The sequence below is a fragment of the Pan paniscus genome, chromosome 5, assembly GCF_029289425.2.
Source record: "Pan paniscus chromosome 5, NHGRI_mPanPan1-v2.0_pri, whole genome shotgun sequence".
NCBI lineage: Eukaryota > Metazoa > Chordata > Mammalia > Primates > Hominidae > Pan > Pan paniscus.
Window position 1 is genome coordinate 46,056,229 of NC_073254.2, and position 25,423 is coordinate 46,081,651.

General features: G+C 50.6%; 3 protein-coding genes across 24 annotated transcripts in view; 1 reads left to right on the plus strand and 2 right to left on the minus strand.

Annotated features, from left to right (window-relative positions):
• Window positions 1–1,271: 1,271 nt before the first annotated feature.
• Window positions 1,272–3,845, minus strand: LTB (lymphotoxin beta). Of its 2 annotated transcripts, XM_003831586.6 has the most exons (4): window positions 2,956–3,826; window positions 2,514–2,559; window positions 2,259–2,330; window positions 1,272–1,863 (listed from the first exon to the last, which is right to left on the minus strand). In XM_003831586.6, the coding sequence occupies exons 1-4, from the start codon at window positions 3,151–3,153 to the stop codon at window positions 1,409–1,411; spliced, it is 771 nt and encodes a 256-aa protein (XP_003831634.2). In that variant the 5' UTR covers window positions 3,154–3,826; the 3' UTR covers window positions 1,272–1,408. The 2 variants fall into 2 exon arrangements, with proteins under 2 accessions (XP_003831634.2, XP_063460872.1); XM_063604802.1 differs by lacking the exon at window positions 2,514–2,559 and having other exon boundaries at window positions 1,730–1,863; window positions 2,956–3,845.
• Window positions 1,859–9,600, plus strand: LST1 (leukocyte specific transcript 1). 18 transcript variants are annotated; one of them, XM_034961747.3, is made up of 5 exons: window positions 1,859–2,265; window positions 7,897–8,015; window positions 8,338–8,430; window positions 8,641–8,663; window positions 9,189–9,600. In XM_034961747.3, the coding sequence occupies exons 2-5, from the start codon at window positions 7,997–7,999 to the stop codon at window positions 9,366–9,368; spliced, it is 315 nt and encodes a 104-aa protein (XP_034817638.1). In that variant the 5' UTR covers window positions 1,859–2,265; window positions 7,897–7,996; the 3' UTR covers window positions 9,369–9,600. The 18 variants fall into 18 exon arrangements, with proteins under 18 accessions (XP_034817638.1, XP_008955188.1, XP_003831635.1 ...); XM_008956940.4 differs by lacking the exon at window positions 1,859–2,265 and adding an exon at window positions 6,863–7,012; XM_003831587.4 differs by lacking the exon at window positions 1,859–2,265 and adding an exon at window positions 6,863–7,012 and having other exon boundaries at window positions 9,210–9,600.
• A 128-nt stretch (window positions 9,601–9,728) lies between these two features.
• NCR3 (natural cytotoxicity triggering receptor 3) overlaps window positions 9,729–25,423 on the minus strand; it is a 31,245-nt gene continuing 15,550 nt past the window's right edge. The window contains exons 2-5 of one of the 4 annotated variants that reach the window (XM_003831584.6): window positions 13,378–13,465; window positions 10,471–10,815; window positions 10,215–10,322; window positions 9,729–9,867 (exon numbers count right to left, since the gene is read on the minus strand). In XM_003831584.6, the coding sequence (XP_003831632.1) occupies window positions 9,758–9,867; window positions 10,215–10,322; window positions 10,471–10,815; window positions 13,378–13,420 (606 nt within the window). In that variant the 5' untranslated portion in view covers window positions 13,421–13,465 and the 3' untranslated portion in view covers window positions 9,729–9,757. Of the gene's footprint in view, window positions 9,923–9,962; window positions 10,080–10,214; window positions 10,323–10,470; window positions 10,816–13,377; window positions 13,614–25,423 lie in introns of those variants that run through there. The other 3 variants (XM_055113380.1, XM_024929300.4, XM_024929299.4) reach the window with 3 other exon arrangements.

The following is a 25,423-nucleotide window of genomic DNA, read 5'->3' on the forward strand; positions in this document are numbered from 1 at the left end:
GTGGGGCGCAGTGGCTCATGCCTGTTATCCCAACACTTTGGGAGGCTGAGGTGGGAGGACCACTTGAGCCCACTAGTTCAAGACCAGCCTGTGCAACATAGCAAGACCTTGTTTCTACAAAAAAAAATTAAAGATTAGTCAGGTGTAGTGGTGCATGCCTGTAATCCTAGCTCCTCAGGAGGCTGAGGCAGGAGGATCACTCAAGCCCAGGAGTTTGAGGTTACAGTAAGCTATGATCATGCCACTGTACCCCCGTCTGGGTGACAGAACGAGACCCTGTCTCAAAAAATAATAATTCCAAAAACAAATATGGAGACGGAAATTGAGCCCCCCAAGACTGGGAGCCCCCACTGAGCTCGGAAATTAGGCTTTACCTCCAGCCCTGGGGTGCCAGGCAGGAGAAAACCGTGTGGTAGGCTGAGGGGGTAGGGTGACCCATTGGGGTGACCTAGATAGGGCCTTGGGTCACCCTCTGCCTCCTCCAGCCTGTGGCTGAAAGTCAGTCATGAAGTAATGGGGGACACTGTTACTCATCCCAGAAGCACCCACACTTACTCACTTTTGGGAAGGGGGACCTAAAGTGTTAAAAAAAGGTGAGGATTTTCCGTCTCACCCTAAATGGGACACCCTAAGTGGGGCATCGGTTTTTCCTCCTCCCCAGAACTTCCTGGTGTTTTCAGGCACCACGGGCTCCTTCCTGCCATCCCCATCTCTCTCTAATATTCTCCCCTTCTTTCTCCTTCAGCCTCCTCCCTTCAGACCCCATGAGCCTTGAATTAAGCTCCTTGAAGGAGAAGAGTTGACTGTCGGGTAGGAGACAGAGAGGCCTTCAGGCAGCTCTAGGGGGAGAAGTGCGGGGCCCCTCCAGGCTTCATTCCTCTGTCATGATAGGGGCTAACTCTGCTGCTGGGCCTTTCTGAGTGGTGCTTGCTGGGCTCTGTAATGACCCCTCTCACTGTTGGGGGGTACCCAAGAGAAAAGAGTGTGGTGCAGAGTCTGGTTGGGACCATGTGGCCCTGAAAATCAGGATGCCTAGAGAAGCTTCGGAGTTTGAGAAGTCCCCCAACTGGACTAATGGTGGGGCCTGGCCATTCAGAGGCAGGGAGGGGGTGGGACAGGCAGACCATCATCCCTAGGAGCAAAGGCCATACACTGTGTTGTGATGAATTGTTTCAAGCAACCAGAAGAGTACTGAGAATATTTAACCCACACCCGTGCACCCACCCTGAATTAAGACGTGTGTCGCAACTCAGCATCTTTATCGGCAGCACTGAAGCTTTCCATTCTTTATTTTCATCAGGCTCAAAATCAATTTCCAAACAGTCTCCTACATTTTTCCCACTGCCATGGGGTCCTGGGCGTCCGGGCCCCCAATATTCACGCACTCGCACCACGCACTCATATTCCCTCACCCCACCATCACGGCCCCAAAGAAGGTCTTCCCTCTCGCGAAGTCCACCATATCGGGGTGACTGATGTTGACGTACACCCTCTCGCCCCTCCGGAGCTGCACCAGGCCGCCGAACCCCACGCTCGTGTACCAGAGAGGCCCGTACCCTTGTCTCCTGGCCGGGTCCAGCACTGGAGTCACCGTCTCGGCGCCCTCGAGCAGCAGCTCGGGAGTGCCCGGCCCGTAGGCGCCCCCCGCCCGGTACAGAGAGCTTCGCAGCGTGACCGAGCGGCCCTGGGGGTCCCCGCCGCCAGGGGGCGCCCGGCCCCGGTAGCCGACGAGACAGTAGAGGTAATAGAGGCCGTCCTGCGGGAGCGCCAGCCCCTCGGCGTCCGAGAACTGCGTCCCGCTCGTCAGAAACGCCTGTTCCTTCGTCGTCTCCCAGCCTAGCCCCTGCCCCTTCAGCGGAGCGCCTGCGGAGACACGGGCCGACGCGCTCTTGGGAATGCGATCCTAAAGGCCTGGGACTTCTGGGGAAGTGGCGGCTTTTAGCCCCTGCGGGAGCCGAGCCGGGCCGGGGGAGGAGGGATGGTGCTGTTTCTGGGATGAGTGCGAGTTGGGGGCCGAGGGAACACGGATGTGGGGTGCAGAACGCTGTAGTGGGGACCTCCAGGCCGGCTTTTGCTTGCACCGAAGGGAAGAAGAAACTACACTGCGGGGACGAGCGTAAGAGTGGGCACGAGCGACAAAAGGTCGTGAAGCGGGTGGGAAACCGAGCACTGGAATCATGGAGCCGAAGGACTCTGGGCGAGCAGAACTGGAACCTTCGGATTATTTACACTCTTATTCAGGTCTTGGAGGTCCTTACCTATGAGGTGGGCAGCTGGGAGCCCGGGGCTGAGATCTGTTTCTGGCTCCTCCTCTGGCAGCTTCTGAAACCCTGGAAGGGGCAAAGAGTCCACGATTGGGGCCAGGGCAGCCACCCATGCAGGCTACCCTTGAGAGAACAGGGCGCAGGGATGGGGAGCCTGGATTCCTAGAGGAAGAGGTATCTGGGGACGCAGCAGGGAGCTGGGAGCCCCTGAGGGGCTGAAGCGGGGAAGGAGAGACAGTCTGCTCTTACCCAGTCCTTGCTGGGCCTGTGCCCCGGGGTCAGCCGTCTCCGTTACCTGGTTGGGTGGGGTCACAGTGCCCAGAGTTCAGATTCAGCTCATGTCACCCCTACCCCTCTGAAAGTGGACCCAAGCTGCAGGCCTGGGGTTTCTCCTACCAGCACCATCCCCAACACACACCTCCCTAGAAGGGAGAACAAGCAAGGCATAGGTACTTGGGCGGAGAAACAGATGTACCTCGGGAAGAGGAGAGGAGACACAAGAGGCTTATGTCGGGACACAAGCACAACATCACAGGAACATGGAAAGAGAGTCAGCAAAGAGACAAGACATCCCCACCAGGGACAGCCGAGCCAGCTGAGCCAGAGGGGGCAAAAGACCACAGGCACAACCAGAGGAAGCCAAGCATCCGCAAGATACAGCTCTCCACCAGGGCCTGTTGCAGCCACTCACCAGTCCTCCCTGATCCTGGGGCACTAAGGCCAGCACAGCCAGGACAGTGATAGGCACCGCCAGCAACAAGGTCACCAGAGAAGTGGCTCCTGCCACAGCTAGCAGGAGGGAACCCCTCCCCTGGAGCCTCCCACCCCTGCCCTCCAGCCCCAGTGCCCCCATTGAGACTGAACCAGAGCCAGAGCAGGGGGCTTTCATACCTCAGGGACGGGCCCACCCCCTCCCTGTAGACCTGCACACCTGGCTGGGACTTTCCGCACACCCCTGCTCCCCTCACCCAGCTTCCTGTTTACCCGGAGCTGGGGTGGGGCAGCTGGATGCCTGGGTTCTCTGAACTGGGGAAGAAGTTGAGGTAGGGAGACAGGCTCTCAGGGTGGAACCAAAGGGGTCTTTAGACATCTTCTGGCTCAGCAGAGAGGGAAACTGAGGCCCAGGGAGGGAAGGTAGCTTGCAGGAAGCCAGTCAGCAGAGCTGAAATGAGAACACAGATCTCCAGGTTTCCAATGTGGTTTGCATTCTTCTATACCCTCAAGGTAGGTGCTGGAGGAAGAGCTGATCCCGTCTCTGAGGTCAAGGGCCACACTAGGACAAGGACTGGAATCTTGAGGGATGGATGTCTGGGTTCCCTGAGAAGAACTGATTCCCATACTGGGCTGACCTCCTCCCATTCCCTTGCTCATCTCCAGCCCCCTGTGCTGAGTGAGAAAGGGAGAGGTAAGCCTTAGCCTCACCACTGACTACTGACTCACTAAGGAGGGATGGAAATGGAGCTTTACCTCCCTTGCTACAAAAAGTAAAGACAGATGGACGAGGCATACTCCCACCCTCAGAGAGCTTCGAAGTCTACAATGAGCCCTATCCATTAGTAGGTGCTTACTAAATGTTTATACATAAATGAATAAAAGGACAAATAAATGCAGGAATAACCAAAACAAAGCAGCAAGGACCACATGAATGGTAGATGTAGGCAGCATGAGTGGTTAAGAGTCAAGGGAGTAGCCGGGGTAGTGGCTTACACCTGTAATCCCAGCACTTTGGGAAGCTGAGGCAGGTGGATCACTTGAGGTCAGGAGTTCGAGACCAGCCTGGCCAACATGGTGAAACCCTGTCTCTACTAAAGATACAAAAAGTTAGCCGGGCGTGGTGGCACGCGCCTGTAATTCCAGCTACACAGGAGGCTGAGGCAGGAGAATCACTTAAACCTGGGAGGCAGAGGTTGCAGTGAGCCAAGATTGCACCATTGCACTCCAGCCTGGGTGACAGGCTGAGACTCTCTCTCAAAAAAAAAAAAAAAAAAAAAAAAAAAAAGAGTCAAGGGAAGAAAGACCAGGTCCAAGGAAGCTGGAAGTGGCTCCAATCATCTCCCCTTCTTGGTAACATCTCTATGTGTTTCCGTAATACTAATAATAATATAGCTGACCCACAAAATGCACTTAACATGTTTATGCCACTGATTTACACACTTTAATAATTTTTTTTTTTGAGACAGGGTCTCGCTATGTCACCCAGACTGGAATGCAATGGCAGGATCATGGCTCACTGCAGCCTTGACCTCCCAGGATCTATGGATTCACCTACCTCAGCCTCCTGAATAGCTGGGACTATAGGCACATGCCACCATGCCCAGCTAATTTTTGCATTTTTTGTAGAGATGGATTTTTGCCACATTGCCCAGGCTGGGCTCAAACTCCTGGACTCACGTGATCTGCCCGTGTTGGCCTCCTAAAGTGCTGGGATTACAAGCATGAGCCATCATGCCCAGCCAATAATTATAATCCTGACAAAAACCCTAAGAGGAAACTGAGGTACAGAGAGGTTAAGAAACTTATGGAGCTCACAGAGTCAGTGGCAGAACCAGAATTTGAACCCAGGCATCTGGCTCCAGAGCCTTGATGACAAGACAGTTTAAAAACTGAATACCGGGGCCGGGCGCAGTGGCTCTTGCCTATAATCCCAGCACTTTGGGAGGCCAAGGAAGGTGGATCACCTGAGGTAAGGAGCTCGAGAGCAGCCTGGTCAACATGGTGAAACCCCGTCTCTACTAAAAATATAAAAATTAGCGGGGCGTGGTGGCAGGCACCTTTAATTCCAGCTACTTGGGAGGCTGAGGCAGGAGAATCACTTGAACCCAGGAGGCGGAAGTTGCAGTGAGCCGAAATCATGCCATTGCACTCCAGCCTGGGTGACAAGAACAAGACTCTGTCTTAAAACAAAAACGAACAAACAAAACAGTATTAGGCCAGGCGAGGTGGCTCACACCTATAATCCCAGCACTTTAGGAGACCAAGGCAGGTGGATCACTTGAGGTCAAGAGTTTGAGACCAGCCTGGCCAACATGGTGAAACCCCTTCTCCATTAAAAATACAAAAATTAGCTGGATATGGTGGCACAAACCTGTAGTCCCAGCTACTTGGGAGGCTGAGACAGGAGAATCGCTTGTACCCAGAAGGCAGAGGTTGCAGTGAGCCAAGATCACACCACTGGACTCCAGCCTGGGCAACAGAGCAAGACTCCGTCTCAAAAAAAAAAAGAGTACTGACTTGAGATTTGTATGTAAAATTTGCCTTCCTCAGGCCAGAAAAGAAATGGGGAAATAAATACTGAACTTCAGTCAATGTTAAGCTTCTGAAGGGTTTAGATGTAAAATGTACTGATATTTGTAATTTTAAAAGATATTTAAAAGTGAGATGGATTGATAAATATGTGATAAAGCAAATAAAAAATGTTAATAGAGCCAGGTGCAGTGGCCCACTCCTGTAATTCCAGCACTTTGGAAGGCTAAGGTGGAAAGATTGCTTGAGACCAGGAGTTCAAGACCAGCCTGGGCAACATAGTAAGACCCCATTTCTACAAAGCCTCATGTGGTAGCTGGTGTCTGTAGTCCTAGCTACTCAGAAGGCTAAGGTGGGAGGACCTCTGAGCCCAGGAATTCAAGGCTGCAGTGAGCTATGATTTCACCACTGCACTTCAGGCTGAGTGACAGAGTGAGACCCCATCTCAAAAACAAAACAAAACAAAAAATGTCAATAGTAGCATCTAGGTGGTAAGAATATGTTCACTGTACAATTATTCTCATTTCACCCTATGTTTGCACTTTTTAATAATAAAATGTAAAAAAACAAACAAACAAACAAAAAACCCTGAATATTATTCAGCATAGGGAACATGGAGGATGGGGAGAAGGGTGGGGGAGGAAGTAGAAGGTTCTTGAATTTGGAAGGGGAAACGCAAATTAATATGGACCCACCCAGGCACCACATCTCCTCCTCACCCCTTGCCTTACAGGCGCTCCCCAGTCTTCACCCTCCTCAAGGAGTGGGTGTGCAATCCTCCAGCACCCATCTCCTTCTCCATCACAGTGCCACTAAGAAGCCTTCACCCAGGTCTCTCCAGAGAGCCTCAGGCCGCTGCCTTTACTTAGTTCTGTGTTCAATGCCAGAATGCTGCCTCCTACAGGAAGTCCACCTGTATTGCCCACACCTCCTTTCCTGTCACCAACTTGTCACCAACTTTCTGTCCTTGATCTATCCACAGGGCTCATGTAGATCTAGTATGGCTGCCTTTAACTCTCATGTTTGTTAATCAGACAGCCAAGCAGCCTGCTGCATAGAGCTGCAGAACACCAAGTGGGTCACCAGAACACCAAATATGCCAGAGCTCCCAGTCTGAACTGGAGCAGGGTACATGTGTCCACAGACATATGCCAAGATCAAGAGGTCTCAACAGATGCAGTGTAAGAGGTAATAGAGAAGAGTTAATCAAGGAAGACACCTGAAGGTGGTGGGTGTTTGCTGACTAGTGGCAGGATCAGTGAAATGACTGGAGCTGAGGCAGATTATGGCCCTAGCTACAGGCCCAGAAGTTTGAAAAGAAAGATGTTGTAACCCTAACCCTGGAGCCGAACTTCCTCTCCTAACAATGCTGGGGAGGAACCCAGGCTGGGGGAGAAGTTAAAGCCAGAGGAGGGGCAGGAATGTCTGAGGTGGCAACACTTCTCTTCAGCCAGACAGCACTGGCCAGTTTGGAGTCTGTCCATCCTGCAGGCCACAAGCTCTGGGTAAGCTGGGAATGGGCAGGGACCTTGGTGGAAGGATGGTCACACCCCAGAGTGGGGTGAAGCTAAGATGAGGGGAGGGAGAGTATGGGTTTGAGTTTCCCTGGGCCGTCGAGGAATCCTCTGAGTCTCTGCTCCCCAAAGAAATTAAAGACAATTCATTTCTGTGCCCACGGCCCTTATGGCCTCCACCTGCACTTCTGCTCCCCACCCCCCAGAATTCCTCTTAAACCCAGAAGGGTCCCAGTTTCCAGACCCTAGTCAGTATATCTGGCTCTGGGGTGAAGAGAACGGCCCCCTCTTCACCCTCAAACAGGAACCAGTGGTTGGAGGGGAGGAAGTGCCTGAGGGGAAGTTATGGGGCCCCAGATACTCCTCCATGCCCCACTTCAGCCCTAGCAGCATCTGCCTGTGGGAAGCAGCTCTCCACACCAGCCAAGGGGGCCCCCACACTCCCGCGCTGCTCTGCAGCTCAGGGAGCAGCCCACCTGCTGGGTGTGCTGATATCACCCTCCCTACTTCCCCCCAGTGCCCACACCCACCCAGGCCCAGGCTCCTTCCCCTCCATCATCCCCTTACCAGCACCTAGAACCATCCAGGGCTGGAAAGTCCCCTCCAAACCACCTGGTCAGCCCAGGGCAGAGGAAAGGGCTGGGCTCTGGAGTTGGGCAGAGCTGGCCTTAAACCCCAGCTCCACCTTTCTGGGATGGGTGACCTAGTAAAGTCCAGGCTTGAATCTCGGGTCTTTACTTGGGCAACGGGCACCATGATACCCTATGTTCTGGGGATTAGCAGTGAGGAATGGAAAGTGCCCAGCTCAGGGTTGGCACATAAGGGAGGCTCCCCAGCCTGGGAACGATTATAACAGAGGGCCCCTCACTTCACAGATGAGGAACTTGAGGCAAGTCACCAGCCCCTGATCATTTCGCCTAAAAGAGCAAGGACTAGAGTTCCTGACCTCCAGGCCAGTCCCTGATCCCTGACCTAATGTTATCGCGGAATGATGGTAAGTAAAGTGTCTCTTGCATCTGCATAGAGAGGGTCCTGGGAGCTTAGGAAGTGATGGGGAACAGTGATGTATGCAGCTCATGACTAGGTGGACAGGCCTCTGGGGACAGCTGGTACAGGAGGGAAAGGGACCTCACAAGAGGCCCAGAAACCTGGTAAGAGGTGAGGTATTAAGGTCTGGGATGGAGAAGTTCTGAGGGTATATTTTTCTGCCTCTAAAACTGTTGGAGAGGGAATCTGAGAAAGCTGCAACCAACCAGGAGGCTGGGGTACGCTGGAGAAGGAATGGGCTTTCTAACCTTGAGCCCTCTTCCCTGAAGATATACGCATCTACGGGGGCCTGGGGCTGGGCGGGCTCCTGCTTCTGGCAGTGGTCCTTCTGTCCGCCTGCCTGTGTTGGCTGCATCGAAGAGGTGAGCGCTGCACTCCCTCCCTCCCCCTGCAGCAGTGCCCCCTGTGCCCCCACCCCCACACGCTTTCCCACTGCTTTCCCAGAACACTGCCTGGCCCTGGAGCCACTGGGAAGCCAACAGGGGAGTCCACGCCTGCTGGTGGGGGGAGCCCGGGAGGGCCCGGGAGAAGCACAAAGGGTGGGCTGTGCTGAGCTTCTTCTTTTCTTCCAGTAAAGAGGCTGGAGAGGAGCTGGGTGAGTCTGGGGACAGGGAAGGGGGAGGGCAAGAGAGATCCTGAGTGGGTGAGTGGGGAGAAGCATGGCTGAGCGCTGAGAGGAGGGTTGGGGACGGGAGACAAGGAGAGAGAAAGTAGGAGCATGAGAGAGGCAGAGAAAATCAAGGCAAAAGAGAAAGAGAAAATGAGACAGAAACCAAGAGAAAAAGTGAGACAGAGGATAGGAGAGACAGGGAGAAAATGAGAGTGAGTGAGACACAAAGAGAAGAGCAATGAAAGAGAGAGAGAGAGAGAGAGAGGCTCCAGAACCAGGCACAGTGGCTCACGTCTGTCATTCCAGCTATTGCAAGGCTGAGGCAGGAAGATAGCTTGAGCTCAGGGGTTGAAGACAATCCTGGACAACATAGTGGGACTCTGTCTCCAAAGAAAAAGAGAGAGAGAGAGAGAGAGGGAGAGAGAGAGAGAGAGAGGGAGAGAAGTAAGAAAGGCTGGAGGTGGGAGCAGAACTCACAGGGAAGGATCTGACGGCATTGCCTCCCATCAGCACCTTCTGTCCTGGTCCCAGGCCCAGGGCTCCTCAGAGCAGGAACTCCACTATGCATCTCTGCAGAGGCTGCCAGTGCCCAGCAGTGAGGGACCTGACCTCAGGGGCAGAGACAAGAGAGGCACCAAGGAGGATCCAAGAGCTGACTATGCCTGCATTGCTGAGAACAAACCCACCTGAGCACGCCAGACACCTTCCTCAACCCAGGCGGGTGGACAGGGTCCCCCTGTGGTTCAGCCAGTAAAAACCATGGTCCCCCCACTTCTGTGTCTCAGTCCTCTCAGTCCATCTCGAGCCTCCGTTCAAAATGATCATCATCAAAACTTATGTGGCTTTTTGACCTTTGAATAGGGAATTTTTTTAATTTTTTAAAAATTAAAATAAAAAAACACGTGGCTCACCCTTCCACCCACTCTGGGGTCAAATAGTAATTTATTGGGTGAATGACAGTGTTCAGGGACCCAAGCTCCCCTAACAGCCAGAAGAGGGTATGTGTGGGCCTGGCAGGAAAGGGCAGTTGCCAAGGAGGAGTCATATCTGATCCTTCCCATTTCTCAGGACAATCAGGCTCAGCCTCCTGGGACTGGGGGAAGCAGGTGTGCTGAGCTCCCACATGGTGGTGGGAGGGGCGCTGGGACCACAGCCGGCAGCTGCCTTCTTGGACCTTTCCAGGTCAGACCTGGTGGAAGGGAAAGTTCAGAGTTGGGGGAATCCGGAGAGAGTAGATTTGGCATCTGGAGAATGGAGAAGAAAACACTTGAGACTCATGAGGAGTTAGTGGTGGGGCAGATTTATTGGGGTCTTTTGAAGAGGACTAGGGACCTCTGGGCTCTGGAATCACTCCTCGGGGCCCATCTGAGGAGTGGCAGTGTGTTCCCATGTGACAGTGGCCTGGTCAGAGAGAGGACAGGAGCTGCTCAGTGTTGCAGTCCCGAGGCTCTCCTCTTCCTGGTCTCTGTCCTCCCTCCTCCCACTCTTACTGCCCCTCCCATCCCGTCCACTATTGCCCCTGGCTCCATTACTCACATTTGCCCTGGTAATAGACGGTGCTGCCCACGGCCACAGAGAGAAAGCTGACAGCATAGAATCCAGCCCGAAGGAGGAGGACTGTACCAGCCCCTAGCTGAGGATGTTCTGCATGGGGCAATGGAGACGGGGGTTGGGGAAGAAGTGCACACAGGCTCAGGGAGGGAAGGGGCCTCAGAGGAGCATCCCTGCCTCCCAAGGACATTGCCTCTTGGGGCCTCCAGCCAGGAGGAGACACCACCTCCCAGCATCTCACCTTTCTCCACCACCAGCCGAGTCCCATTCCCTGTCCCGACACCAAGGCCCAGCACCTCCACTCTGCACACGTAGATGCTGGCGTCATGGCCTCGCACGTCCCGGATGTGCAGCTCAGCCTGGTGGTCATGGAGGAAACGGGAAGAAGCAAGTGGGGCCAGGCGGCCCCTGAACTCCGGGGTTTCATTCCTCACCTCCTTCCCTGGAACCACCTCATCTCGGAACCACGTGACGGAGCCAATGGCCAGTCTCCCTTGGCTGGCATTGAAGGAGCAGGGCAGGAAGGCAGAGGATCCTTCCAGGGTACGAATCTCAGGGGGCTGGGACACCCAGAGAGCACAGGATCCTGGGGGCAGAAGGAAGACCCAGAGAAACACCTCCCCAGTTATTCCAAAGAGAAAAGACAACAGAGCTTGGAGTAGAACATCCCAGCTTTCTCCAGGCATAGGGTGCATGGGAATAGATACTTTGGGTGCCTCATTAAACCCTTCCCTCTTAACCAATCTGATTTCTTAACATTGCTTATTAAATCATTTTTCGGCTGGGTGCAGTGGCTCACACCTGTAATCCCAGCACTTTGGGAGGCCGAGGTGGGCGGATCACCAGGTCAGGAGATCGAGACCATCCTGGCCAACATGGTGAAACCCCGTCTCTACTAAAAAAATACAAAAATTAGCCGGGCATGGTGGTGTGCACCTGTAATCCCAGCTATTCGGGAGGCTGAGGCAAGAGAATCGCTTGAACCCGGGAGGCAGAGGTTGCAGTGAGCCGAGATTGCGCCATTGCACTCCAGCCTGGGCGACAAAGCAAGACTCCATCTCAAAAAATAAAAAATAAAAATCATTTTTCAAATTCTTCCTATACCAACTCTCACTCTCACCCTCTGCCATCATTCTCCAGCCAGTTCAGTAGTAACTTGTCTAGCTGAAATGTAAACCATCATGGTGAAATTAAGCTCATTAATGAATGCAGCTGCCTAGTTAACTAATATCACTCATTATATTATCCAGGTATTATTTTAGTACAAATGGCATTGTACAGTAAGCCATCCTTCCTCTTTTTCTTTTTTCCTTTTTTGAGATGGGGTCTTGCTCTGTTGCCCAGGCTGGAATGCAGTGGTGCAATCTTGGCTCACTGCAAACTCCATCCCCTGGGTTCAAGCAATCCTGGTGCCTCAGCCTCCCAAGTAGCTGGGACTACAGGCACCCACCACCATGACTGACTAATTTTTGTATTTTCAGTCGAGACAGGGTTTCACCATCTGGTCTCAAACTCCTGACCTCAAGTGATCCACCCACCTCGGACCAGGCTGGTCTCAAACTCCTGATCTCAAGTGATCCACCTGCCTCGGCCTCCCAAAGTGCACCCAGCCACTCTTGGTTTTTCGTTAAAGAAAGTAACTAATTAAATCTCCAGGTGAAGACGTGGCCTTAATTGGTTGAGATTCCTATTTAACCCGTCCATGTTGATGAATTAAACCAAATATTAAAATCCCTGATTAAATTATCTACTTAGGGAAATTTACAAGTCATTCTATTTCAGTGGTTCTCAAACTTGAGTGTGTATGGAAATTACCTGGAGCATCTGCTAGAACAGATTCCTGGGCCTACCCCCCGAGTTTTTGACTCAGTAGGTCTGGAGTGGGGCCTAAGCATTTGTTCTAGGTTCCCAGAAATCCACATTTTGAGAACTCCTGCATTTAGTTAATAATATGCCTGATAGTTAAGGTCTCTCAGTTCATTAAAAACAGTTTCGGCCGGGCGCAGTGGCTCACGCCTATAATCCCAACACTTTGGGAGGCCAAGGCGAGTGGATCACCTGAGGTCAGGAGTTTGAGACCAGCCTGGCCAACATGGTGAAACCTCGTCTCTACTAAAAATACAGAAGTTAGCCAGCAGTAATGGCACGCACCTGTAATCCTAGCTACTTGGGAGGCTGAGACAGGAGAATCATTTGTACCCAGGAGGTGGAGGCTGCAGTGAGCTGAGATACTGCCACTGTACTCTAGACTGGACAACAGAATGAAACTGTCTCAAAAAAAAAGTTTCACCACCAGGCGGTCACAGTGGCTCATGCCTATAATTCCAGTAATTTGGGAGACCGAGGCAGGCAGATCACTTGAGATCAGGAGTTTGAGACCAACCTGGCCAACATAGCAAAACCCCATCTCTACTAAAAATACAAAAATGGCTGGGCGCAGTGGCTCAGGCCTGTAATCCTCGCACTTTAGGAGGCCGAGGCAGGCAGATCACCTGAGGTCAGGAGTTCGAGACCAGCCCGGCCAACATGGTAAAACCCTGTCTCTACTAAAAATACAAAAATTAGTTGGGTGTGGTGGTGCGCGCTTGTAATCCCAGCTACCCAGGAGGCTGAGGCAGGAGAATTGCTTGAATCTAGGAGGCAGAGGTTGCAGTGAGCCAAGATCATGCCACTGCACTCCAGCCTAGGTGACAGAGCAAGACTCCGTCTCAAAAAAAAAAAAAAAAAAAAAAATTAGCCAGGTGTGGTCGTGCGTGCGTGTAGTCCCAGCTACTCAGGAGGCTGAGGCAGGAGAATCGCCTGAAAATGGGAGGCAGAGGTTGCAGTGAGCCAAAATCGCACCACTGCACTCCAGCCAGGCGACAGAGCGAGACTCAGTCTCAAAAAAAAAAAAAAGACAGTTTCACCAAGAAATTTATCATAGATTTACTTGGATCTCTCAAACTAAAAAGCCTCACAGTGGGTGACACAGAGAGACTGTGAATTGGGGGAGTCCACTGAGTGTCACCTTTGGAGCAGTCCCACTCCTCCCTCAGAGCCGTGTGTTTCAGCCCCCACCAAGCCCGTTCCCTATAGCATCTAGTCCAGCCTCCTGGATCTCCCTCCTCCCACCCACACTCCTTGGGGTCCTGAGCGCACGCCCTGTCACCTGGATGGACCATGATCAAGATGAGCAACAGCATCCAGGCCATGTCGGAAGATGTCCCAGTTGGCGAAGGGGATCTGAGCAGTGAGGTCTGGGTGGAGGAGGAAGGACTCACTACTTGTAGCCAGGCCTTTGGTCACCAGATGGGGATGGGGAGCTTCCTATGACACATGGGACTCACACATCACTTGCCAAGGACCACAACTGCCAGGGACCTCGAGCATCAAATGCTTGCCTCCCTGAGGAGAGAGGACAGATGCTGCTGGTGGAGATGTCAGGGTCTCTAGGAGGCCAAGGGGCCAGCTTGTGGCAGGCTAGCTAAGCGTGTGAGGGGGAGGGTGGGGCTTAGATGGCTGCTAACCCAAGGGTGAGTGGGCGGTTGGGCGGGTGAGACCAGGATGTGGGTTCCCCCACCTTCCGAGGTTCAAGGAGACCAGCTTTTACCCAGAACAAGCCTCCAGGAGCCCTCCTTGGCCCAGAAGCTAACCTACTTACCCTCCCTGCTGCTCACCAGTACCCAGACCCATCCCACCCATTCCCTTCCTGGAATCTGGCCTCACTGCACCCCAGGGCTACTCCAAGATTTCTATGAGGGATTAGGAGAAGCAAGCTGATTGGTGAAGCTATATTTAATTTGCATAGCAATCACCTTGTGTGTGTGTGTGTGTGTGTGTGTGTGTGTGTGTGTGTGTGTGTGTGTGTGTGTTTGGTTGGGTTTTTTTGTTTTTTGTTTTTTTTTGAGCTGGAGTCTCACTCTGTCACCCAGGCTGGAATGCAGTGGCACAATCTCGGCTCACTGCAACCTCTGCCTCCTGGGTTCAAGCAATTCTCTTGCCTCAGCCTCCCAAGTAGCTGGGATTACAGGCGCACAACACCATGCCCAGCTAAATTTTGTATTTTTTGTAGAGACAGGGTTTTATCATGTTGGCCAGGCTGGTCTCCAACTCCTGATCTCAAGTGATCCACCAGCCTCGCCCTCCCAAAGTGCTGGGATTCCTGTTTTGGTTTTTTGAGACAGGGTCTGGCTCTGTCTCACCCAGGCTGGAGTTCAGTGGCGCCATCACGGCTCACTGCAGCCTCAACCTCCAGGGCTCAGTTGATCCTCCCACTTCAGTCTCCTGAGTAGCTGGGACTGCAGGCGCACACCACCACACCAGGCTAATTTTTGTATTTTTTGTAGAGATGGGGTCTCCCTGTGTTGCCCAGGCCGGTATCCAACTCCTGGCCTCAAACAATCCATCCACTTAGGCCTCCCAAAGTGCATGAGCCACCATGCCTGGCGAAATGTATTTCTTAAATAATGAGACTTGAAAGTCTAAATTACTCCTTAAACCATGGACTACAGGATGGATGCTATGTTAGCAGGCAGGAAAACAACATTCAGCTGGGCATGGTGGCTCATGCCTGTAATCCCAGCACTTTGGGAGGCTGAGGCGGGAGGATCACCTGAGGTCAGGAGTCCGAGACCAGTCTGATCAACATAGAGAAACCCCGTCTCTACTAAAAATACAAAATTAGCCGGGTGTGGTGGGGCGCACCTGTAATCCCAGCTACTCGGGAGGCTGAGGCAGGAGAATCACTTGAACCCAGGAGGCGGAAGTTGCAGTGAGCTGATATCGCACCATTGCACTCCAGCCTGGGCAACAAGAGCGAAACTCCGTCTCAAAAAAAAAAAAAAAGAAAAAGAAAACAACATTCGTCTCTTTGGACATCTCCATCAGAGCTCTTGGATAACTATGTACATTGTCAATGAGCAGTAATCATTTTAAAGAAATCTTGTTTTTAGGAGCAGTAGACCTCAACAGTAGGCTTAAAATATTCAGTAAACCAGCGGGGCATAGTGGCTTACACTTGTAATCCCAGCACTTTGGGAGGCCAAGGTGAGAGGATGGCTTGAGGCCAGGGGTTTGAGACCAGCCTGGGCAACATGGCAAGACCCTGTCTCTACAAAAAAATTTAAACTTAGCTGGACATAGTGGCACACACCTATAGTACCAGCCACTCAGGAAGTTGAGGAAGGAGGATTCCTTGAGCCCAGGAGTTTCAAGGATGCAGTGAGCTATGATTTTGCCACTGCATTTCAGCCTGAGCAATGGAGTGAGACCTTGTCTCTAAATAAAATACAATTTAAATTGGGAATAGTAGTAAATGGAGTTTTAAAAAAAAATAATTTTGGCAAGGTATGGTGGGTCACACCTGTAATCCCAGTACTTTGGGAAGCCCAGGAAGGCAGATCACTTGAGTTAAAGAGTTGGAGGCCAGGCCAGGCATGGTGGCTCATGCCTGTAATCCCAGCACTTTGGGAGGCTGAGGCGGGCAGATTACGAGTTCAGGAGATCGAGACCATCCTGGCTAACACATTGAAACCCCATCTCTACTAAAAATACAAAAAATTAGCTGGGTGTGGTGGCACCTGCCTGTAGTCCCAGCTACTCAGGAGGCTGAGGCAGGAGAATCACTTGAACCTTGGAGGCAGAGGTTGCAGTTAGCCGAGATTGTGCCACTGCACTCCAGCCTGGGTGACAGAGCAAGACTTTGTCTCAAAAAAAAAAAAAAAAAAAAAAAAAAAGAGTTGGAGATCAGCCTGGACAACCTGACAAAATCCTATCTCTACAAAAAATACAAAAATTAGCTGAGCATAGTGGCTCATGTCTGTGGTCCCAACTACTCAGGAGGCTGAGGTAGGAGGATCATTTGACTCTGGAAGGCAGAGGTTGCAATGAGTTGAGATCATGCTGCTGTACTACAGCCTGGGCAACATATTGAGACCGTGTCTCAAAAACAAACAAAAAAAAAGAAAAAAGAAAAATTTTAAAATCAGTAAACCACGTTGTAAACAGATGTACTATCATCTAGGCTTTTATTTATTTATTTATTTATTTTTATTTTTTTTTGAGATGGAGTCTTGCTCTGTCACCCAGGCTGGAGTGCAGTGGTGCAATTTTAGCTCACTGCAACCTCCGCCCTCTGGGTTCAAGTGATTCTCCTGCCTCAGCCTCCCTAGTATCTGGGATTATAGGTGACTGCCACCACACCCGGCTAATTTTTGTATTTTTAGTAGAGACAGGGTTTGACCATCTTGGCCAGGCTGGTCTTGAACTCCTGACCTCAGGTGATCCGCCCACCTCAGCTTCCCAAAGTGCTGGGATTATAAGCATGAGCCACCACGTCCAGCCATCTAGGCTTTATTGTTCCATTTACACAGCGTAGCAGAGTAAATTTAGCTAATTCTTGCCGAGTGCAGTGGTATGTGCCTATGTCTCTGCTACTCAGAAGGCTGAGGTGGAAGGATCACTTGAGGACAGAAGTTCAAGACTGCAGTATGCTACGATTTTGCTTGTGAAAGCCATGGCTCCATGGCACTCCAGCCTGGGCAACAGAGCAAGACCCTCTCTCTCTCTCTCTTTTTGAGACAAGGTCTCACTCTGTTGCCTAGGCTAGAGTGCAGTGGCACAATCACGGCTCACTGCAGCTTCAACCTCATGGGCTCACACCATCTTCCCACCTCAGCCTCCTGAGTAGCTGCCACACACCACCATGCCTAGATAATTTTTGTATTTTTTGTAGAGACAGGGTCTCACCATGTTGTCCAGGCTGGTCTCAAACTCCTGGCCTCAAGTGATTTGCCCACTCGACCTCTCAAAGTACTGGGATTACAAGCATGAGCCACTGCGCTTGGCCAACCTCAGCTCTACAAAAAAGAAAAAAAAAGTCCAGGCGCAGTGGCTGACTCCTGTCATCCCAGCACTTTGGGAGGCCAAGGAGGGCAGATCACTTGAGGTCGTTAGTTCAAGACCAACCTGACCAACATGGAGAAACCCCGTTTCTACTAAAAATACAAAATTAGTCGGGCGTGGTGGCGCATGCCGGTAATCCCAGCTACTCGGGAGGCTGAGGCAGGAGAATCACTGGGAGATGGAGGTAGTGGTGAACTGGGATCGTGCCATTGTACTCCAGCTTGGGCAACAAGAACAAAACTCTGCCTAAATAAATAAATAGATAAAATTAGCCAGGTGTGCTGGTGTGTTCCAGTAGTCTTAGCTACTTGGGAGGCTGAAGCAGGAGAATCACTTGAGCCCAGGATTTCGAGGCTGCAGTGAGCTATGATCTTGCCACTGCACTCTAGCCTGAATGACAGGGTGAGACCCTGTCTCAAAAAAAAAAAATCACTACTGACAGATCATAACAGATAAAATAATCAAGAAAAAGTTTGAAATATTGCAAGAATTACCAAAATGTGCCACTGAGACACAAAGTGAGCACAGGCTATTGGAAAAGTGGCACCTACAGACTTGCTCAACACAGGGTTGCCACAAACTTCAATATATAAAAAAATGCACATCTGTGGAACACAATAAAACAAGGTAATACCTCTACAGGGACTGGTACAAGAGTATGCCAGACACTCTTGTATGTGTATCACACAGCTACAGGAGATAATACAGCACATAGAAGTGAAGGATGACATGTGATATGCCATGTGTCCACCCCTTACCGCATGCCCCCTTCTGGCTCCTTTTACTATTACATTTTTTAGAGACAAGGGTCTCACTCTATCACTCAAGCAGGAATACAGTGGTGTGATCATTGCTCACTGCAGCCTCGATCTCCTGGACTCAAGCAATCCTCCTGCCTCAGCCTCCCAAGTAGCTTGGAATACTGGTATGTGCCATCACACCTGACTTTTTACTTTTATTTATTTTTGAAAGACAGCATCTTGCTATGTTGTCCAGGTCTCAAACTCCTGGTCTGGCTCCTTTTATTTATTTTATTTATTTATTTATTTTGAGATGGAGTGTTGTTCTAGTCGCCCAGGCTGGAGTGCAATGGCGCAATCTCAGCTCACTGCAACCTCTGCCTCCCGGGTTCAAGCGATTCTCCTGCCTCCGCCTCCCGAGTAGCTGGGAGTACAGACATGCGCCACCACACCCAGCTAATTTTTGTATTTTTAGTAGAGACTGAGTTTCACCATGTTGGCCAGGCTGGTCTCAAACTCCTGACCTTGTGATCCGCCCGCCTTGGCCTCCCAAAGTGCTGGGATTACAGGCGTGAGCCACCGCGCCCAGCCTGGCTCATTTTATATGAATACATGTTGTTGTTGTTGCTGTTGTTGTTGTGAGACAGTCTCGTTCAGTCGCCCAGGCTGGAGTGCAGTGGCACAATCTTGGCTCATTGCAACCTCTGCTTCCCAGGCTCAAGCGATTCACGTGCCTCAGCCTCCTGAGTATCTGGGTTCACAGGCGTGTGCCACCACACTCGGCTAATTTTTGTGTTTTTAGTACTGACGGAGTTTTGCCATGTTGGCCAGGCTGGTCTTAAACACCTGGCCTTAAGTGATCCACCCGCCTTGGCCTCCCAAAGTGCTGGGATTACAGGTGTGAGCCACCACACCTGACCTAATATATGTTTTTTCCTTTGTGTCTGTGTTTCTAGCTCTGTGTCACAGTACTTTTGTAGACTGTCCAGTTCCCACCCATCACTGAAGTAATTCAGAGCTTTCTTTTGGAGAAGCAGTCATCTCATGGTTAAGAATGCTGGTTTGGAATGAGTCTAGGTTCAAATGTCAGCTCCCCCGCAATCCCCACAATTATGTTATACAACCTTTTTTTTTTTTTGAGACAGGGTCTCACTCTGTCAACCACTCTGGAGTGCAGCGGTGTAATCATATGATCATAGCTCCCCGTAGCCTTGAACTTTGAACTCCTGAGCTCAAGTGACCCTCCCACGTCAGCCTCCAGAGTATTTGGGACTACAGACACACATCATCACGTTTGGCTCACTTATTTTTATTTTTTATACAGACAGAGTCTCACCGTGTTGCCCAGGCTGATCTAAAACTCCTGGCCTAAAGCAATCCTCCCACTTCGGCCTCCCAAAGTGCTGGGATTACAGGTGTGAGCCACTGTGCCCAGTCTAATCTTGAACAAATTATTTTACCTCCCTAAGCTACCGGAACAACCACACATGCCACACAACCTGGGAAGGACCAACTCAGCCATTCTCCAGCAGCGAAGTGGCTGCCACCCCAGGGATATCTAACTAGAGGATGTGGGATGGAGGCGTCATGGCAAGGCAAGGCCTGCCCCCTGGTGGTCAGAGAGCATGGGAGGCCCGAGCTACCAATGGTGGCTTTTCTCAACTGGGCCTTGATTCCAGCTTCTGCCGGATCCCCTACCTTGCTTGCCTCCTTCTATCAACACCCCATTCACACCCCAAAGGATCAATATAGAAAAAATTGTCTCTACTATCTCAGCTGTAAGAAGCCCACGGTTTGGGGAGGGAGAAGAGGTCACCACCAGTGGGGACGTGGAATAAGTAACTGGCTGGGGATAAAACTCCACTCTTCCGGCCGGGAGCAGTGGCCCACGCCTGTAATCCCAGCACTTTGGGTGGCCGAGGTGGGCAGATCACCTGAGGTCGGGAGTTCAAGACCAGTCTGGCCAACATGGTGAATCCCCATCTCTACTAAAAATACAAAACTTAGACAGACGTGGTGGTGCGTGCCTGTAATCCCAGCTACTTGGGTGGCTGAGGCACGAGAATCACTGGAATCCAAGAGGCGGAGGTTGCAGTGAGCCAACACTGTGCCACTGCACTCCAGCCTGGGCAACGAGCAAAACTCCGTCTCAAAAAAAAAAAAAAAACAAACTCCACTCTTCCACAGTGTACACTCAATCACATGGTTCTACTTCACGTCCCAGGGCAATGTGGCTTAGAAGACAAATCAGCCTAGGTTGGAGTCCTGGTGCCACTACTGTAAACTGGGGGTACCACCTGTAAACTTCCAGACCCCATTGCCCTAGGTGTTCAATGTGTGGTTCTTCTCCAGTGCTTCCCCCGTCCTGTGCAAGGGTTGCAGTGCCATTGCTACACCTGGACTCAAGGGCATCCTGCTCTCCCAGCTCTTTTCTATATCTAAGACTTCTAAACATTTGTCATAGCTAAAAATGTTCCGGATTCCAAAGACAGTATGCGGGGTTTTTTTTTTCAGTCCATCTAGAATAAATCCTGATATGTGTGTACATTCAAGGGACCCCTTTTAATAACTCTGAGAACCTCTAGGGAAGGCTAACCTGCAAGACAGGAACTACTGTGCTAATCAGCACAGTGGGCACAAGAATGGAACTTTTTTTTTCTTTTTTTTTTCTTGAAACAGAGTCTTGTTCTGTTACCCAGGCTAGAGTGCAGTGGTGCGATCTCGGCTCACTGCAACCTCCGCCTCCCGGGTTCAAGAGATTCTCCTGCCTCAGCCTCCTGAGTAGCCAGGATTACAGGCACCCACTACCATGCCAAGCTAATTTTCATATTTTTAGTAGAGACGGGGTTTCACTATCTTGGCCAGGCTGGTCTTGAACTCCTGACCTCGTGATCCACCCATGTCGGCCTCCCAAAGTGCTGGGATTACAGGTGTGAGCCACTGCATCCATCCTGGCCAAGGATGGAACTTTTCTAAAGAAATTATTCCCAGGCACTCAAGAGGAAAGGCAACAAATAAAACAGTGTTGAAGTGGATGTGCACTGGTCTCTGTTTTTGTGTGTGTGGTTTTTTTTTTGTTTTTTTTTTTTTTTTGAGAGAGAGTCTCGCTCTGTCGCCCAGGCTGGAGTGCAGTGGTGTGATTTCCGCTCACTGCAACCTCTGCCTCCCGGGTTCAAGCGATTCTCCTGCCTCAGCCTCCCAAGTAGCTGGGACTACAGCGCCTGTCACCATGCCTGGCTAACTTTTTTGTATTTTTACTAGAGACAGGGTTTCACCATGTTGGCCAGGCTGGTTTTGAACTCCTGACCTCAAGTGATCTGCCTGCTTCAGCCTCCCAAAGTGCTAGGATTACAGGCGTGAGCCGCCGCACCCAGTCTCTGGTCTGACTTCTTTAACAACAAGCTGTGGGCTGGCTGGATGTAGTTGAGGCCAATAAACTCCCAACTCAGACCATGAAAACAGGTGAAAACACAAAAGTCCATAATCCAGCACAGGTGATCTCATCCTTCCCCCACCCCCACCCCCACCAGGGTTCCTCTACGTGCTGGCAGGGGTGAGATTGGGTGACTTCTCTGGCCAAGTCTTATCAATATTTTTCAACTAATGAATGGCTCCCAGGTGATGATACTTTCAGCTTCTGAGAACAGCTTCTCCTCTGAGGCTCATAGCATCTGACCTCATGACCGTCAATCTCTCCTTGGTGTCGTCCACTCGCCCTCATATTCATCAAGAGCCCATCCCTGACTCTGCAGCCTCTTCTCTATTTTTCTTTCTTTTTTATTTTTATTTTTTTTTTGAGACAGAGTTTTGCTGTTGTTGCTGGAGTGCAATGGCGTGATCTTGGTTCACCGCAACCTCTGCCTCCCAGGTTCAAGCGATTCTCCTGCCCCAGCCTCCAGAGTAGCTGGGATTACAGGCACCTGCCACCATGCCAGGCTAATTTTTGTATTTTTAGTAGAGAAAAGGTTTCACCATGTTAGCCAGGCTGGTCTCGAACTCCAGACCTTGTGATCCGCCCACCTTGGCCTCCCAAAGTGCTGGGATTACAGGCGTGAGCCACCATGCCCAGCCCACTTCCTCTCTATTTCAACCTCTGCCAACTCCTTAATGGACTTAATGTCCATATGAATGACTTTTTTTTTTTTTTTTTTGAGAGAGAGTCTTGCTCTGTCACCCAGGCTGGAGTGCAGTGGCGTGATCTCGGCTCCCTGCAAGCTCCACCTCCTGGGTTCACGCCATTCTCCTGCCTCAGCCTCCCTAGTAGCTGGGACTACAGGCACCAGCCACCATACCTGGCTAATTTTTTTGTATTTTTTAGTAGAGACAGGGTTTCACCATGTTAGCCAGGATGGTCTCAATCTCCTGACCTCGTGATCCACCTGCCTTGGCCTCCCAAAGTGCTGGGATTACAGGCGTGAGCCACCGTGCCCAGCCATAAATGACATTTTTAAACATTGATATATAACTTCGTACAGTAAAATGCACAGATCTTAATGTACAGTTTGATGACCTTTGGCCAATATGTACACCCATGCAACCACACTGTAATAGAGATATAGATAATTCTCATCCTGGAAAATTCCTCCATGCCCCTTTTTGGTAAATCCCTTTCCCCTCCTAGATGCAACCATTTTACCATTTTTAACCTCTGTAGACTTTTTTCTTGGGACAGAGTCTTGCTCTGTTACCCAGGTTGGAATGCAGTAGTGCAATTATAGTTCACTGCTGCCTTGACCTCCTGGGCTCAAGCCATCCTCCCACCTCAGTCTCCTGAGTAGCTACGACTACAGGCATATGCCACCGCACCCAGCTAATTTTTTAACAGTTTTTTTGTAGGCTGGGTGCAGTGGTTTAGGCCTATAATCCTAGCACTTTGGGAGGCCGAGGCAGGGGGATCACAAGGTCAGGAGCTCAAGACCATGCTGGCTAACACAGTGAAACCCCGTCTCTACTAAAAATACAAAAAAAAAAAAAAAAAAAAAAATTAGCCAGGCGTGGTGGCACGTGCCTATAGTCCCAGCTACTCGGGAGGCTGAGGCAGGAGAATTGCTTGAACCTGGGAGGCAGAGGTTGCAGTGAGCCGAGATCGCGTCATTGCACTCCAGCCTGGGTGACAGAGCAAGACTCTGTCTCAAAAAAAAAAAAAAAATTTTTTTTGTAGAGACGAGGTCCTTCTATGTTGCCCAGACTGGATTCTAACTCCTGGGCTCAAGTGATCCTCCTGCCTTGGCCTCTCTAAGTGTTGGGATTACAGGCCTGAGCCACTGCGCTCGGCCTTTATAGATTAGTCTGTTCTTGAACATCGTATTAATGGAGTCATATAGTACATACTCTTGTATCTGGCTCCTTTCATTCTGCTTAATGTCTGTGAGATTCGCCCACGCTGTTGTATGTATCAGTGTTTCATTCCTTTTTTTTGCTGAGTGGTAATCCTTTATATGATGTAGCACAGCTTGTTGATCTATTCACCTGATGAAGTACAATTGGGTTGTTTCTATTTTTTGGTTTTCTTATTATGGCTCAATCTGCTATGAAACTTCTTGTACCCATCTCGCAAATGCCTTTCCAATACCCTAAGTGTGCAACTTCACAGTTATTTCACCTTGTCCACTCCAATCATCACCTTGACTCTCCATGACCTACATCTCAGATCCTGTCACCATGGAAGTTGTTTCACTTTGAAATCTCACCTCCTCTTTCCCAAGGACATAAAAGCCATCCAACCTGAGTCCCCCAGACTCCTGTACCCTAAACGTGTGCTTTTATACCACTGTCCTGTTGGAAAATTTTTGGGTTGTTTCTCCCACTTTTTTTTTTTTTGAGACAGAATTTTGCTCTTGTTGCCCAGGCTGGAGTGCAATGGTGCGATCTCGGCTCACTGCAACCTCCGCCTCCTGCATTCAAGCGATTCTTCTGCCTTAGCCTCCCAAGTAGCTGGGATTACAGGCATGTGCCACCACACCCAGCTAATTTTGTATTTTTGGTAGAGATGGGGTTTCACCATGTCGGTCAGGCTGGTCTCGAACTCCTGACCTCAAGTGATCCGCCTGCCTCAGCCTCCCAAAGTGCTGGGATTATAGGCATGAGCTAGCACCCCTGGCCCCACTTTCTTTTTAAAAAGTGTTATTATATATTTTTTATTATATATATTTTTGAGATGAGATCTCACTATGTTGCCCAGGCTAGTCTCAAAGTCCTGACTCCGGGCTTTAGGTGTTCCTCCGACCTCAGCCTTTCACGTAGCTGGGATTATAGGCATGCACCTGGCTTCCCACTTTCATTCAATAAATTTTGCGCATCTACCATGGCTTTCCTAGGCAATCCTGTCATAGCCACAGTTGTCACTACTGCTTATTCTCTGTCAAGTCCCCAATCTACATCTCCCCCTCAGGCCTCTTTCTTGAGACCTAAGTCCACACTATCTAACTGCTCTCTAGGCGGCTTACCCTGAATACTCCACAGGCATTTCAAAGTCATCAGTGTCCACTTAGACCAGGTCAGCCTCCTGTCATCCCTGTCCCAGTGAATGGAAACACAAAGCCCCAGTCACTTAAGGCAAACACCTGGGATTCATCCTACTCTGGCTTCTCCCTCAGTTCCCCCATCCAAAAGATCTCCAGGCCCTATCCATTTTGCTTCTGAAAGATCGCAGGTGTCTTTCCCTTGCTCTTCATTCCGCTGGTTGCTAAATCCCTCATCAACTCAAGGGGAAACGAGCAGAGTTGCTTCTCTGATGGGTAGTGTGGTTTCTGCACAGCATCCCCTTCATCCCACCACTGCTGGGCATTGAGGTTCATTCATCTATTCAGCATTGCTCTTCACGAGGGCCTTCCATGGGCCAGACACCCTATCTTCATCTCTTAATCGCTCTTTTCAGTATCTCTCTCCTTATCTCTCATATTTCCCACAGCTCTGTCCACAACTCTTTCTGTCTCACCATGTTATTCATATTACTTGTTTCTTCCCCCATGTCCACTCAAACGCCACATCTCTACACACCCCTACCCCTCTGCCTCTCTCTCTGTCACATGCATACACACTTCTGCTTATTCACTCATTCAACAAATATTCAGTGAGCACCTTCCACGTGAGACATTCTATTTTTTTTCTTTTTTTTTTTTTGCGCTCTCAGCTCACTGTAACCTCCACCTCCCAGGTTCAAGTGATTCTCCTGCCCCAGCCTCCAGAGTAGCTGGGATTACAGGCACATGCCACCACCCCTGGCTAATTTTTGTATTTTCAGTAGAGATGGGGTTTTGCCATGTTGGCCAGGCTGGTCTTGAACTCCTGGCCTCAAGTGATCCACCTGCCTCAGCCTCCCAAAGTGCTGGGATTACAGGTGTGAGCTGCCGTGTCTGGTCTGCCTCTCCGTCTTTCTCTCTCTCTGTCTTCCTCCACCTCTCTTCGCATCGCTTTCTGCCTCCCCAACATTCTCCATGTTTTCCCTTCCCATCCCTCCCCATCTACATACCTTATTCTTTTACTCCATTTCTCTTCCTTCCCCATTTCTCTCTGGGTGAGAGAATGAAGGAAGGCTAGTGACTAGTCACCTCTTCCCTCTAGGGGCCAGAG

What these genes read in the sequence shown, in the direction of transcription:
- LTB (XM_003831586.6), bottom strand. Translation starts at nt 3,153, where the DNA reads ATGAAAGCCCCCTGCTCTGGCTCTGGTTCAGTCTCAATGGGGGCACTG. An exon ending in CCCAGGATCAGGGAGGACTG is followed by an intron (nt 2,560 to 2,955) that starts GTGAGTGGCTGC and finishes CCACCCAACCAG; the next exon opens with GTAACGGAGACGGCTGACCC. An exon ending in CCCAGCTGCCCACCTCATAG is followed by an intron (nt 1,864 to 2,258) that starts GTAAGGACCTCC and finishes GTGTCTCCGCAG; the next exon opens with GCGCTCCGCTGAAGGGGCAG.